Source organism: Podarcis liolepis (genome assembly GCF_965112155.1).
Source record: "Podarcis liolepis genome assembly, chromosome: 1".
In the NCBI taxonomy this organism is placed as follows: Eukaryota; Metazoa; Chordata; class Lepidosauria; order Squamata; family Lacertidae; genus Podarcis; species Podarcis liolepis.
The window spans coordinates 87664316-87680694 of NC_139554.1; the positions used below are offsets into that span (position 1 = coordinate 87664316).

Sequence of the window (16379 nt, forward strand, 5' to 3'; positions counted from 1 at the left end):
AGCCAATGAGTATAAGAATTGCTCATCGTTTTCTGCATTCCATACGCTGAGATCTTTCTGTGGCCTCAACCTTGTTATGTATGCATTAACTCCACTGCTAAACACTTTACTGCTGAATTTCTCTTTTGAAATGTCAAGTGCTAATGACATAACTCCCCACTGTTGTCACATTTTTGCAGTTGATGCATGGTAGCATGTGAAAAGAGTGATCTTTGATAAAATATACTGTTAGCAGAGTTTTTCCTTTCCAGACCACTCTTTCCCACCCCTTTCCATGAAGCTCCCCCTCCCTCTTTCCTTTGCTACACATGTTCCTCTCCTGTTTCCCACCAGGAAACTGGTATCACAGCTGCTTATTAGGAAAGCCAATTTAAACCTTACATGGGGTCGGGGCCATAGCTAGGGGGTGGCAAGGTAGGCCCCCGCCAGGGGTACAGACAATTGGGGGGGCGCAAAATCGGCTTTAAAATATGTCCATAAATATAAATATTGATTATTGCCTCATAATAGATGGTTTTAAATAGAGGGTGAATTGAATGGGGAGGGGGTTGGAGGAGAGGCAGAAAGAAAAACTAATTTGTCCATAGCTAGGGGGTGCAATCTGGACGATTCTGCCAGGGGTGCAAGATCACCTAGCTATGGCTCTGCATATGGTGACATCTGTGAACACTCCAGGATCCCTGACGCTTATGAATCCTAGCCACAAGTTAAATCCACTGTAGAAGTAGTGGGTGGGTGGGTGCAGAAGCAGTGTATCTCTTGCACACCTGTTCCTAGTGCACACCTGCACCAGATGAGAAAGCCCCTACTAGAACATTTGCATCTTCTCAGACTTTCCATAAATATGATGTTGGTCCCTTTAAAAAAACCACAAGAGGTGGTTGTATATTTTGATGGGATGTATTGATGGAGTGTTACAGTGAAACTTCAATGCTCTCACTGCACAACAGTTGCAGGCAGCGATTTCCCTTGCATTCTTGCAGCACCTCCAGCCCATTGGTGCTGCTCTTAGAGGTGAATGTTGTAAACTGCTCCTTCCCTTCCCTGTCTGTGAAGGAAGAAACATTGTGTGACACGGGGGGCCGTTTCGCTTTTTGTTTAGACAGCAAGCTGCTCTAAAACACCTGGTGTAGCTTCCACTACCCGGCAGCTATAATGTCTGCATAACAAAAGTCGAGAGCTTTGTTTTCCATGTGCTCCATTTAATGTAGTCTGCCTAAGCCAATGGTGTTCTCTTCTTCTCTCTCTTCCCCACCCCTTCTCCACCTTTAGTGCAAGATGTCGGTGAATGGCCAGCGAGGAGAATGCTGGTGTGTTAACCCTAACACTGGGAAGATCATCCAGGGGTCGCCCACTGTCCGTGGAGATCCTGAGTGCCACCTCTTCTACCCTGTGCATGAGCAAGAGGACCGGGGAGCGCATGCTTTGCATGTGCAATAGATGGACGCGTTCTCTCTCTTTCTCACTCGCTGGCAGGCAGGCAGCTTGGCCTCTCGCCTCAGCGCTGGATTTTACATGGGTTTCGATGCATCTTATTTTTATCTCTCTCTCTTTTTTCTTGTATTCCAGAAGGTCCCAACAGTTTGTGGGCTTCGTGTGCCTCCCAGTTGCTTGCCTTTAAATCCTTGGGGAAGAATTGCAAAGGGGCTTGGTGGCAGGGGTGGGGACAGGGACTGGTTTCTAAACCTTTAAAAAAATCTTTTGCCTAAGAGGTTTCACGATTATTAGACCACTTGTAGCCTTGCAGCAAACAAGCAGGAGAAACAAGGGAGCTGACCTTCCCTCTTGGCTGTTGAATTGCTTACCCAGGCCTCTCCAAAGAACCCGGGTGATCATGCTGGATGGGAGAATAATTGCCCCAGCCCCCACCCGCCATACACACACACCAAAGACCAAAGATTGTAAATACTGCATGTTGCCTGCTACACACAGCCCTGACAACCTGTTCCCCTGTTATTGTGTGGGTTGTAGCATATATTGAGAGGGGGTAAAGAGAATCCTTGTCTAGCACATACTCAGTTGGAATTGCTACACAGAAAGCATATAGAGTGGGAGGGAGCTACTTCCTGACACTAATTTCTTCCACAAGGCATTGCACTTGACATAGAAGTTCAACCCCTTCTCTTCCCCTGCCCTGGGAGCCTTATTCTTTAAGAATTTTGCAGTTCTGGGCAACTTTCTGTTAGGTAGGACCTTGTATTGCATTCAGTCTTGATGCATCCTAAGAAACAGTAATACACAGAAAATGTCAATGCTAGGCAGTCAGCTCTTTCAGATCAGGTTATAACGAGAGTTAAACTCAAAAGCAGGGAAGAGAGGGGTCAGAGATTGGGGGAAGAAGCTTAGAATTCAGTTGTTGTTATTCCCCCCGCCCAAGAAGCAAAAACCCATTTAAAACCCACATTTTAAGCTGCTGCCAATGTCCCTCCTTCCTTTTGCATGGGACCCAGGTGAGCAATGCAATATGTAAACAACACTTTATACAGTGTGTGGTAATCCCCCGAAATGCAGACTGAGAAAATGATGGACACACATGCATATATACACATGTACAGAATAATAATTAATATCTGGGAGCTGGGGTGATGTGGTGTTGAATATGCTGTTCTCAAGAATAGATTGTGCTTCTCTGATATTGTTTCAGACACTCTTGATTTGGCTTTTGTGTGGATCATGCAAATGCTGAAAACTGATTTAGCAAATGCACGATCAATTAGATTTTCTTTTATTATATATACCAATTTATATTTACAGGACAACTGCTAGGTTCATGTACTTAGTATAATCATTGGAGGTTGGGTGCTTTTGTTTTTTGAAATACAGTATTTTGAGAAGGGAAACCCAAGCAACATAGTTCCCCCCCCCCTTTTCTGCAAATGTCATGAGTGTGCAGCAGGTGCTTTACTTTACCACCACGTTTTCACAAGTGGAGCAATTTCCTTGTCCTAGCCGCCATCTTGGAAGAGAAGTGTCTTGAACCATTATGCAGCAGTTAGTAATCGGAGGTGATTTCAACTACTCTTCTTATTCCCTCACCTCCATTGTGAAAATGAGGTGGTAAATGAACAGTGTGAAAACGCCACCACACACCACCCTAAAATAAATGACTCATAGAGATTGACTTTCTTAGTTGAGTTTCCCCACCCCACCCCCAAGGCAGAGTTTAGATGGAAGAAATGAGGTGAAATTTAAATGTTTAATGTGAAACAGTGTGAGCAGTCATTGAGTAGTTTGCTCGGTTATGCAGGATAGAGAAAACAGCGGTGTGGCAAAATGTTTGTGGAATGAGGGTGCCTGCTCTGTGAGGAAGTACAGAACAAGGGCAACAATGCAAGTGGTTATGATGGAAACGGATCTCAAGTACACTGGAGACTTTTTAGGAGTGGACATTGTTCAATGACCATCCCATTAGACCATTTGGATAAAAAATATGGCACATTCTAGCCTGCTGTAATGATGGATGGATGAAATGAAGAGTGTTAATATGGTGATGAGATTATCTTTTTTAGTACAAGGCAATTTTGCCTGGCATTTCCCCAACCCATAGGCTCATAAAACAGAAAGTGGTATTGTTTTGGGGATTCCCCACACAGCAAAAAGGAAAAAAAAATCTCATTACTGCTTCCCATTTTCAATCTATTTAGCACCCACGAACATTAGTATTAGTGCCTTGGTGGGGAACATCAGCTGCCTCTCAAACTTACCTTTAGCTACCTTTAGGTACTTTTTAAGTACAAACCTAGAACTGTGGAGCATTCAGCATCAGTAAGGACATCAAAGCACCTCCACGTTCTGGGGGCATAAATGTATGTTTCTGTTTTTGTTGGGTTTTCCCCCTCTGAGAGGCATCCAGATTCCGTACTGCAACACCTAGTAATTATAAGGGGGCAGATGGTGCTCTTTGTGGTTGATACACATTGAAGAGGAATTTGAACATCACAAGCATCAGCTCACGACTGAAATTTGTACTCCTGTTTAGAAATCACAATGCTTTTTTTTCTATTTTGTTTTGATTGCTAAATTGTGAGAAAGTTGGAATAAATTAAATGGGATGCCAAACAAAACATGTGTCGTCCTGCAGTTTATTGTATTGTGGGCGAGAGCATCAGCACTCACCAGGTGAGCCAGCTTAATGATACAGTGGTACCTTGGTTCTCAAACTTAATCCATTCCGGAAGTCCGTTCCAAAACCAAGGTGCGCTTTCCCATAGAAAGTAATGCAAAATGGATTAATCCGTTCCAGACTTTTTAAAACAACCCCCAAAACAGCAATTTTACTATCTAACAAGACCATTGATCCATAAAATGAAAGCAATAACCAATGTACTGCAGCCACAGAATCCATCAGTCAATCAAGCAGTAGCTGAACTGGGTTCCACAGTCACAAAAATGAAACAAAAAGAGCCGCAAATACAAAAAATGCAAAATAAATAGCAAAAAACAGACAGACCTCAGCGTAACACTCAAAACAGAAGTGTGGCACTCCAAACAGAGCATGTTCGGATTCCCAAAAAAATTTGCAAGCCGGAACACTTCAGGGTTTGCAGTATTTGGGTTCCAAGTTGTTTGAGTACCAAGGTACCCCTGTAAATTACAAAAGCTACTCTCATTAGGCATCACATACCTCTGGATGTGATCAGGATCCGTTCTGGAGCCCCATTTGCATCCTGAAGTGAACGCAACCCGCGTCTGCGCATGCATGGGTCACGATTTGCCCCTTCAGCACATGTGTGCGACGTCATTTTGAGCATCTGTGCATGCGGTGAAACCGAGAAGTAATGCATTCCGTTACTTCCGAGTCGCAGCAGAGTGCAACCCGAATATGCTCAACCTGAAGCAACTTTAACCCGAGGTATGACTGTACACATCTTCAGCTGTTGATCCTATTTGTCTGCTCAGTAAGGGGCATTGTTGTTCATGACCAGCTTTTTGTGTGATCTGTATGAGTTAGCATCCACACATCAGGAGTGTGTCACTTTGCTCCCAGGTGCAAACACTTTTCTAACTGGTAGGACTGTCAGGGACAGTCTTGGTAAGGTACATCTCCCTTGAAAAACAGTGGATAGCTCTACAAATTTAGCAGCATCTGTCCAGAAAAGACCAGACACATCTTGACACATACATTTGAAAGTGCATCACAAAAATTTGGCAAGGTAAATAAAATGAAGGGGATTGATAGAACTTCAAGCTAAAATTCCACTGCCAAAATGGAAATAGCCTCTTTTGTCTGGGGAAGCCATGTACACACTAAAAAGAAAAACCCAGGCCAAATATGTCTTGAGCCTCTCTCAGCATCTTTCCAAGAAGCTGGGGGCTAAGGACAACTAGGTAACTACAGAAGGAGTTGCATGCTCTTGAATAAAGTTGTCTCAGCTCATTTATAAAATGAAAAGGCAAGATCAAATATAACAGTGGCCAGGAGGGAAATGGAACTAGTGGAACTGCAGCTCCCACATGAGGCCATTTGTAAAACTGAAGCTCAAATATCACAGCAACCCAGCAGAGATGTGTTTATTTCCCATATAAATGCAACATTCCCCATGCATGCTTTTAATTTAGTTCTTACAAACTTATTATTGATATACCATTATTGTGTGGTCAGTGACAGAGCAGGAATACATGTTACTTGTGTCAAAATGCCCTCACCATTTTATGCAAATATTTTCTTGTGGTTGAATACAATGTTGGATTTAACCATAGAGTTTCTTTTCTGCAGAGTATGGAGGGGAGTCCTGGATGTGTTGCTCCTCCCACTTGCTCCTCTGGGCAGGATCAGTCAGATTCTGTTTCTGTTCCAAAGTGCACTATAGCTAACGAAACAAAACCAAAAAAACCCTACCACCTTGCAGCACAATAAACAGAAAAATAACCATGTAATGGAAGAGATCAGAAGAAATGACAAAGTTGGTTCCAATCTAGGCCAAATCTCCTCAATGATAACCCCATCTCACCCTGTACTGTAGAGCAGTAGTTCCCAATTAGCTAATTACTGAGGACCCCCTATTTTTTCAAAAGCCAAACCACAGACCCCCTACTCTTGGAAATTTTGATAACTCTATAGTAGTTGCCTGTGCCTATTTTTTGAAGAAAATGTGGGGTAGCCCATAATAAGCAATGGCTTTTAGGTATACTAAAAAAAAAAAACAGACCGTAAAATTCATTATATTGCCGTGCAAAAATCACAGTAATTCATTTGGGAGACAGACATATTTAATGTTATTAATGAATAGTACAAGTGAACAAATTAAGATATGTCTATTAGCTACTAAATGATGATGATGATGATGATGATGATGATGATGATGATGGTACTTACTTACTTACTTACCAGCCACACATCTGTCTGGGTTGCCCAAGCCACTCTGGACAGCTCCCAACAAAATGTTCAAAACACACTAAACCTAAATGTGATGGGAGAAATTCATGCTTCTTTTTGTCTCGAACAATCTCTTCCACATCCGGTTCAATATTTCCTACTTTTATTCTCAAATCTGATTCAACATCAGGCCAATTTCTATGCTTGTTCTTCATATAACAAAATGTTGAAAATGTTTGTTCACAAAGATATGTGGAACAAAAGGGAACTAGATGTTTCGAAGCTAGATGTTCAGCTAACTTCTTATAATCAGCAAAAACTTTCACCCAGAATTGGTCCAGTCTACATTCTTTGAATGATTTCAATGAACCATCACAAGTCATGTCAAGAAGTGCATCTTGCTTTTATGTAGATGAGAGCTGTTAGTTGTATATCACCACATTCAAAAGGATTCCTTATCCATGAGTTTTCAGGATTTGGTGCAGGGAAGTCATCTCTGAAGCTAGTCCTAAATTATGCAGGTGCCTAGTAATTTCATGTTTGCCTTCTGGTACCAATTCTTCGTCAGTGGCCTCCAGAAATGTCTCGTGTTAGGATGTTAGTGAGGCTACTACCTTCTACCTGGCTTGCTCAAAACCATAGTTTTTAAATCACTGCCTCAATCTAATCTTCAATGCAAAAAATATTCATATCACTACCTTGAAGGCTTGGTGTTGAGGGTGTTGAAGTATGTGAAAACATCTGCTAAGGAGGCTACAGTAGCCCTGTCAAGGACTCAGAAATCCTTCAAACTGCAGTAATAGCCACGAAGAAAAGCAGTTCCCAGCCCTGATCCTTCAGGTTATAACGGGTAGGCAACTTAAGTGCTGGATGCGGCCCAATCGCCTTCTCAATCCGGCCTGTGGATGGTCTGGGAATCAGCGTGTTTTTACATGAGTAGAGTGTGTCCTTTTATTTAAAATGCGCCTCTGGGTTATTTGTGGGGCCTGCCTGGTGTTTTTACATGAGTAGCATGTGTGCTTTTATTTAAAATGCATCTCTGGGTTATTTATGGGGCATAGGGATTCGTTCATCCCCCTCCCCAATAAATATATATATAGAGAGAGTCCGGCCCACAACATGCACTGAGGGACGGTGGACTGGCCCACGGCTGAAAAAGGTTGCTGACTCCTGGGCTATAATTCGTATGGGCTTGAGGGGTGATTTGGTGTCTTCCATCTGTGCTGGTCCCAGCTGAAAACATTTATGCACTGTGGGAGGTATCAACAGAATGGCTTGTGATAATTTCAATATGAGGGCTTGGCCCCTTTTGTTCCATGACTGAATGGGAGAACAGCCACTTGCCTCTTTAAGGTACCAGGTACTAGGTTTCAGGCTCTGATATCCCCTTAACGTGTGCATGTAAGAAATTTTCACCTTCCTCTTGCACCACATCACCTTCCGGGTTCCCTCATATATGCACGTGCAAGATCTACAAGAGGCCAAGATGGCAATCTCTATCCTCCCATAACAATACTATGCTCCTCTGCCAGATGTGAAGCCACAATTACAGACCATGACCCTGCGTGAGAGCTGTGCACAGTGGAACCTCGTGTTGTGGACATAATCCGTCCCAGAGGCACGTCCGCAATTCAAAGTGTTCGCATCCAGAAGTGCTGCATCTGCGCATGGCGCAATTTAGTACTTCTGTGCATGCACGAAGCGTGATTTAGTGCTTCTGCATATGCGCAAGCGGCGAAACCCGGAACCCGTTCCGGTACTTCCGGGATGCCGCAGGACGCAAGATGAAAACACGCAACCTGAAGCGGACGCAACATGAGGTATGACTGTACTGGAAAGGCCCATGGACACTCCTGAACTGTAATGATCAGGTTGGCAAAGCAGACCCTATACGGCTAGAAGATAGTAAGAAACAGTACAGTGGTACCTCGCAAGACAAATGCCTCGCAAGACGAAAGGGTTTTTTGTTTTTTGAGCTGCTTCGCAAGACGATTTTCCCTATGGGCTTGCTTCGCAAGACGGAAACGTCTTGCAAGTTTGTTTCCTTTTTCTTAACACCGTTAATACAGTTGCGACTTGACTTCGAGGAGCAACTCATAGAACGCGGTGTGGTAGCCTTTTTTGAGGTTTTTAAAGACTTTGGTATTTTTGAAGCTTTTCCAAAACTTTCCCAACACGTGCTTCGCAAGACGGAAAAAATCGCAAGACGGCACAACTCGCGGAACGAATTAATTTCGTCTTGCGAGGCACCACTGTACTTCCATCTCTGCACATACCCAGTAACCCTATGCATAGAAATATGTACACATTCCCCTTGGCCAGACGTATGCATCCTTTCAAACAGAACCTGGAGAAAAAACCCTGCTCACCTTTAAGATGGCTGAAGACAGATGTTTGCCCAGATGACCATATCTGCTCACAATGTGTGTCTAAAAACACTATTGTGGATTTTACAACCAATTAAGAGTGAAATCTGGTCCAGAGGTTATGCCACTCTTAACTCTGTATTAAGTGCGTAAGAGTCACTGATTTGCAATCAGTGGAAGACTTTACTTTTCCCTGTACAATGGACATGGGAACTGACACATCTTACCACTTTGCAGGGAAACCACAAGTACCTCCTTCTCTCCAGTCCCTCTTGAAAGAATTGCGGTGGTAAGGCAAATATAGGTTAATGCCTGCAGGTGAGGCAATCCACTATTGCAGGAACTCTCTGAGCAGAGCCCACTTGAATTATCAGCAGCTTCGGTAAAAAAAAAGACTATAAGCCTCCATGAGATCCACCACAGCTAGAAAGTTCCTTTGCTGGAAAATATCCGCTACTGCAGTGAGGCTTTCCATCTTACTTACTTCTAAAAGAAAGGAAATTGCTAACTGATAAAACTACCTTCTAAACAACATTGTTTAGGAGATGTGCTCAGTATCTTGAGATTCAAGAGAAAAGAACACATCAGATTTTTTTAAAAAAATGGTTTGAATAGACATCAATTTTTTTAAAAAATGATTTCAGACAAAAACAATTGTTGGATGTATATGGTGCTGATTTTATGAGTTTTTGTTATGTTCCAAGTTAAAAGTTTAAATATGGCAACAATGTTTAGCCGAGATTTCTGCATTGTATGGGGTTGGACTAGACAACCCTTGGGTCCCATTCAACTCTACAAAAATATGATTCCCAAATGCTTTGAACTCAGCCAGTTATCTGTGTGGAAAGTGTCTCACTCACTGCACTGGCAAAATACTAGCATCCCATTAGAAAAATGGGGGGGGGGGGGGAGAAAAGAAAAATGTGGAAAATGTAGGGCAGAGTAATCCTCAGTCCCAATTTTTGCACGCCTGCTAGGGATCAGGATTTGGCAAAAGTGCCCCTCTACCAGTGTGAAGGGCCTGTTGTCCCCACCAGGTGCACTGAGGACACATTACCTCTGGCAAAGCTATCTTGGGTGGCACATGGAACAGAGCAATGCTGGTGCTAGACCCACTGATGAAAAGGTAGCCCAACTCTTGGAGACAGCTGATTTTTGCCCTGATGCCAGAGCAGCCTGGAGCTGGTGGAACAAAACCATCCACCCATTCACTGCCCCAGTCAGGAGGGAATCTGCTGCTCCCCATCCTTCCAATTAGGATCGCTCCGTTTTCCAAAAATAGAATTCTATAAGTATTCATGCGGCCTTAATAGCATTTTCTGTTCTGTACCTTAGCTCCATTTAGATTTAGAAGAGTAACTTTTGGTTAAAGATTTACAGACAGATAGAGATCACATGCTGGCAAAAATATCAGTTAAGTGGGATCAATTTCAAACTGAGTGATTATGTGCTTAACTCTCCTACCAAAATCAGCATGACTTACAAGCACTTCATTTTGCATGCTTTTATTTGTTCCATTATACTTTTATTGAGATGTTAGTGCTTGGCAAATATGTCTACATTCTATTTTAAATTGACCTGATTTGGAATCCACATGTATAGCACATTATTGCTACTCTTACATAAACCAACTGATATTTTGTGCAGAAAGGGAAAAAGCAAGATCAAAAAGGTACACTGCCTATAGGACTGTTCTTGCACAAAATACCCAACAGGGTTCAATGTTCACAACCACCTTTAATTGACAATAAGGACATGAACTGTAGAGGAAGAGCAACAGTGGAACAAAAATATGCTTCTACTGGTCTTTTAACTCCTTCAGTCTTCTGATGGCAGATTTCACTGTCACCGCTGAAGTGGTGCTGGAAGAAACAAAAAGTATCACTATTATTTCAAATGAGACAAACCATTAGCAGTTTCTGTAATAAGCTTTTAAACGTTTTTTTTAGAACTAACAAGAGTCAGCTAAATGAAATTTTAATAGTGCATACAAAATGTTGGGGTTTTTCTTCTTTCTTTAGATAATAATAATAATTTATTATTTATACTCTGCCCATCTGGCTGGATTTCCCCAGCCACTCTGAGTGACTTCCAACAAAATATTAAAAATACAATAAAACATCAGACATTAAAAACTTCCCTAAACAGGGCTGCCTTCAGATGTCTTCTAAAAGTCAGATACTTATAGTTGTTTATTTCCTTGACATCTGATGGGAGGGTGTTCCACAGGGCAGGCGCCACTACCAAGAAGTAGCAACCATGAGGAGTGCCCCCTCCCCTTGCACCTAGTATTATTTTTTAAACACATACAGTCAAACCTCTTACACCCGCCTCCGCTTGTATCCATTTCGCCCAGTGTCCGCGGCAAACCCAGAAATAACGGCGGGTCTGCCACCATTCGCGCATGCGCAGAAGCGGCAATTGAAGCCCATGCCTGCGCACAATGGCGCCTCTCCCAGCGACCCATTTCGACCTCAGGAGCGGATTATGGTCGCAGGTAGAGGTTCCATTGTACATGTTTGATAATCACATTGTTAATGCCACATGTAGTTAGGGTTTTAGAGAAGATGTGGTTAGAATACTCTATTTCAGGGAAGCCCAACAGGTCAACGACGATCTACTGGTCGATGGCAGGGGTCCATGGTAAATCGCTGCTGACACCCCCCCCCCAAAAAAAGCTCACAACTTTTGTCAATCCAATGGATAGATCACTACCAGTTTTTGTTATAGTGGGAGTAGATCACAGTCTCTTGTAAGCTGGACATCCCTGCTCTATTTAAATAACTTCTACCTTCCCTTTCACTCCCAAACACTGATCACTGTGAAGTTGAAGAGAAAATGTTTGATATACAACCATGAACCGTTTTTCAAGGGCATTAGACAAATGAATTAGAGAAGACTACCTAGTCATTGCGGTTATGTACTATCTCCTGTACTATGTACTATAGAGGAAGTATGCCTCTAAATACCAGTTGCTGGGAGTCAAGAGCATAAATGCACTTCTACACATCCTGTTTGAGTGTATCATAGGGTTCAGGTTAACCACATCACTGCAAAAGCAGAATCCTGGACTAGATGGGCCCTTGGTCTGATTCAGCAGGGCTCTTCTTAATTTACTTTCCACCAGCATACCAAACGCCACACAGCACCCACCACAGATGAAAATGGAACATTCCCCCCAGGCGTGCATACCCCTCAACCAATATAATTTCCCTTACTTGTATGTCCAGGCGCCACCAGCTACTGTTTTCATACAAGAGCCACAGTGCCAGATACCCACAGCTTTCCTCTTCATTTTGGTCTGTAAGAAAAACACAAAAGCTACTTACTTCCACAGGAGCATCTACCATACCATACCATGTCACTTCAATCAAAATGCATCTCAACATCTACTCAACACTTTAAAAACACAATACACAGAGTATGGTAGGGTTGTTGTTTTTTTAAAAAAGTGATAATAATGCATGTTTTTAACCCTACACACATGACTTTGCATAGAATCAGGTCTGAGCAAATGTAAACTCAGGACCACACACTAAGAAATGCCACAACATGTTCTGAAACAGCAAGCACATATTGGGAGAACTGTTTAGCCCAGGGGTGGGCAAGCTAAAGCCCATGGGCCACAAGCGGCCCACAGGGGTCATTTAACCGGCCCATGAGCCGCCCCCAAACCAAGCCGCCCACTCAGCGAGTCCCCGTGCACTGCACTAAACTGGCGCGGGGACTCGCTTCCGCACCACCAGAAATCGCATCTGCGCATGCGTAGATGCCGAAAATAGTATCTACGCAGACACCAGAAATTGCATCTGTGCAGAAGCAAACACTGGAAATCGCAGGCACACACACAATCCGGCCCATGGAGGGATCTCCCTGGAGTGAACCAGCCCAGGTGAGGTAAACCTTGCCGACCCCTGGTTTAGCCCCATGGATTCTCTTACTATGTGCTTCCACAGCGGGTCAGTCCTATCAATCCTCCATTTAACCTCTACTTGAAATGGTGGTGTGGTCACTCAAGAGTTTTGTAGCCTGCTGTTGTTATGATGCAGCTCTACTCTTCATCAGCAGCAGCTGAGGCCATGGATGTGCTGAATCGGTGCCTGGCACCATTCACATAACAAAAACTACTACAGTCGTACCTTGTTTTGCGACTGGGATCTGTTCTGGAGCCCCGGCCGCTAGCCGAAAAGGACACAGGGCAAAGTACCGTGTCTGCACAAAGCATGATTTAGCGTGAGTGGCAAACCTGGAAGTAAACCATTCCGGTACTTCCAAGTTTGCTGCAGACATTCGCCGGAATGTGTGCTAGACGAGGCAGACGTTCACGGAGGTATTACTGTATACAGACGTTCACGGAGGTATTACTGTATAGAGTCCCTTTCAACTCTACGATTCTATGAAAATTTTCAAAAGTAGGGGGCTCATGGCTTAATTATTAAAAAAACAATGAGTCCACAGTATTTAACCACTGATCTACAACATTTATGACACTCTAGTGCTGTTGGACTATAATTCCCACCATCTCTAACTATTGGTCATGCCAGCTGGGGCTGAATACTGTTGAATCTACAACACCTGGAGGGACACAGGTTCCTCATACCTACTCTATACTCTCATGAATTTGATTGTAAATGATGGTTGCTTTCAAGCCTCTTTAAGTTGATTATTACCAAGAATACTATATCTGAGCAGTTTAGTTAGCACAAAAGGCAAAAGGTAAACTATGACTATTAAGTGGAGTTTTGGAAAAAATGAAATTATGAACTGGGAGCTCTGCAGTAACAGAGGATGCACTTACCTTGCCACAGAAGGAGCAAGTGTATTTAGCATGCTGGCTAATTTCAATCTTCTTCACCATTTTCCTCAGGGAAGCTCCATATCGGGTACCATATTTACCCACAATCCCAACCTTCTTGGTTCGTTTGGCCTATTACCATTGGGGGGGGGGGAGAAGCACATTAAATTTTCATTTCTGGCAAAGTTATTTGCAACTATACCCACACTTACAACAATTAACAGCCTGACTCAATGCATGTTTACTCAGAAGACATGGTGAACTCAGAAAAACACAAATTCCAAGTTAAAACCATTTATTTCCAGTGTAGTAATGACTAACAACTTGTAATAGATACTGAACTGGCATAGTGACCAGGATACATAATCCTAAATGTGGTGGGGATGGAACCCACACATTTAGGATTATGTATCCTGGTCACTATGCCAGTTCAGTATCTATTGGACTGCAGCAGTCATCTATGTTCTACAAGTCTCTTATTTGCAAAGGTACAGTGGTGCCCCGCAAGACAAATGCCTCGCAAGACGGAAAACTCGCTAGATGAAAGAGTTTTCCATTTTGGAGGTGCTTCGCAAAACGAATTTCCTATGGGCTTGCTTCGCAAGACGACAATGTCTTGCGAGTTCCTGCTGGTTTTTTTTCCCTCCCCCCCTTTTTCTAAGCCGCTAAGGCGCTTATCAGCTGATCCGATCAGCAGCTAAGCCGCTAAAAGCCACTAATCCTTCAATGGGCTTGCTTCGCAAGACGAAAAAACTGCTAGGCGAAGAGAATCACAGAACGGATTCTTTTCGTCTTGCGAGGCACCACTGTAATTGCAAAATAAAATACCAGGGGATGGGGAGGGTGTTTTCTGCAAAGTAAATGCTTCCTTTTAATTATTTTTTTGTCATAGAATGAGAGGGCAGCTCCCTTGCCAACCATATTTATATTCTTTTTTCATATATATATATATATATATATATATATATATATACACACACACACACACACACACACACACACTCTTTTTTCAAGAACCTATGAGGATGAGGTTTTCTTATTTGATTCTCACAACAACTGCTGACAGTAGTAGGCAGAGCCCTCACCCCTCCAGGCCTCCCCAGATAAAGTTAAAACAACATGCTATGTGTGACACCACAAACAGAACTTTCATACCGTCCCTTTTAGTACAAATTGCACAAAACATTATCCCCCTGTTCAGGCAAGCTCCCACAATCAATTACCCTAGAGCACGAACAGGGAAACTTGGGCCCTCCGGGTGTTGCTGGTCAACCATTCCCACCACACCTAACCACTGGCAATGCTGGCTGTGGCCTATAAGGGCCCAAGAGAGGGCCAGATTCCCATCACCTGCCTTAGAGCAAACCTGGGCACAGGTAAGAGATCTGCTCAACCCACCCAATGCAAATTACAGACCCTTTCCTCTTCTAAAGGTTCTGACAAAAAGGCCTTTAGCTTTTTTATTCTGGATCTAGGATCAGAGGCTGGCGAGACCCACAAGGTGGTGAAAAATCCTTGGCAGACTTTTTTTGCCAAAGCATTTCAAACACATGCTTAAGAGGATAAACCCTGTTCTAATTATTCCTAGGAACAATACAATTTCCTCTCACTGAAACAGTCCAGGAGATCTGAGCACCTTTGATCTTGGAAGGGGGGAAGCGAGAATGCAAACAAAAGGAAGGAAAGGAGCAGTAACCAAGGATGACGGGTCAGCCGACCTAATTTAAGAACCGGTTAAGCTTTTCTTGCAGGTAACCAGGCAGCAGAGGGCTGCCAATCCCTGTGCTATACTCATTTTTAATACGTGTGCATGCATTGCAGCATCAGTCCTAAGCTGGTGGGTTAGGACCTACCGGGTCCATGAAAGGCATAGCTTTCAAGAGGACCTTTCAGGATTCCTTAGCCACCTCCTGCAGCAACTGCTTAAGACCAGGCACCCCCAAACTCGGCCTGCCCGCTGTTTTGGGACTACAATTCCCATCATCCCTGACCACTAGTCCTGTTAGCTAGGGATGATGGGAGTTGTAGTCCCAAAACAGCTGGAGGGCAGAGTTTAAGGATGCCTGCTTAAGACGAAGCTGACAACCCCTCTCTACTTTCCATCGTTTAATTTAAACTGGAGGAGGAGGGAAAGGAAAACACTCTCCAGCTGGCCGCCGCGCCTAGTCAAGTGAGGCCTCGCAGCAGCAGCAGAGCGCAAGCAAGGGAACTCAGTCCGCCGCGACCACCATCCCTCTCCCTCGCCTCCAGCCCGCAGGCTCCCCAAGCCGGCTTCCCCAAGCGCCGGTGCTGATCAAAACTGCTCCCAAATACTCGGCTGCCTGGATTAGCCTGTCCCCATGTTTCCCACTCCCGGCGAATCCCGTGCGGGAGAGGCGAGCGACGGAGAGGATGGCGGCGGATAAAACCCGAGTACCAAAGGAAAAGAGCTGTTGCTCACCATCTTGTTACCGCTGCAGGCCGCAGGGAGAGAGAAGGAAGTGCCCTCTGCGCACGCGCAATGTCCCACCCGGCCAGGAAGGGGCAAAAAAATCAGCGTGTGACGCAACCATTGAGACCGAGGAAGCGATAGTAGGATTGTCTGCGCGCCAGGAGGTACTGCGACTCTATGGTCAAGCCTTCCTCGTCGCTTTAGCTTTTCAGTTGTTGCCTCGAATAGAGAGTAGCAGCCGCCTTAGTAGACGCGACAACTCTGAACGACTTACTTACACTAACTGCATCGTGCTTAAGGCACCGTACAGTAACTCCCTTTGGATACTAATCTTGCATTGTGACCCAAGCATAATAGAAAATAAGTCAGTATACTAGGGGAGGTCAGAGTCAAAAGGCTGGGACACTGGGCAATGACTAAATAATATGAAAATGCAATGTGCTATATTCATTTTTAATACGTGTGCATGCA

General features: G+C 43.8%; 2 protein-coding genes across 3 annotated transcripts in view; one reads left to right on the forward strand and one right to left on the reverse strand.

The window, feature by feature from the left end:
• IGFBP2 (insulin like growth factor binding protein 2) overlaps positions 1-4064 on the forward strand; it is a 61893-nt gene extending 57829 nt beyond the window's left edge. For both annotated transcript variants that reach the window (XM_083491113.1, XM_083491112.1), the window contains exon 4: positions 1273-4064. In XM_083491113.1, coding sequence (XP_083347239.1) covers positions 1273-1440 — 168 coding nt within the window. In that variant the 3' untranslated portion in view covers positions 1441-4064. The remainder of the gene's footprint in view (positions 1-1272) is intronic.
• A 6335-nt stretch (positions 4065-10399) lies between these two features.
• On the reverse strand, positions 10400-16068 carry RPL37A (ribosomal protein L37a). The gene is made up of 4 exons (XM_083491795.1): positions 15918-16068; positions 13481-13609; positions 11901-11983; positions 10400-10544 (listed from the first exon to the last, which is right to left on the reverse strand). Exons 1-4 carry the CDS (start codon positions 15918-15920, stop codon positions 10481-10483), a joined length of 279 nt encoding a protein of 92 aa, XP_083347921.1. The 5' UTR covers positions 15921-16068; the 3' UTR covers positions 10400-10480.
• Between the last annotated feature and the right edge of the window lie 311 nt (positions 16069-16379).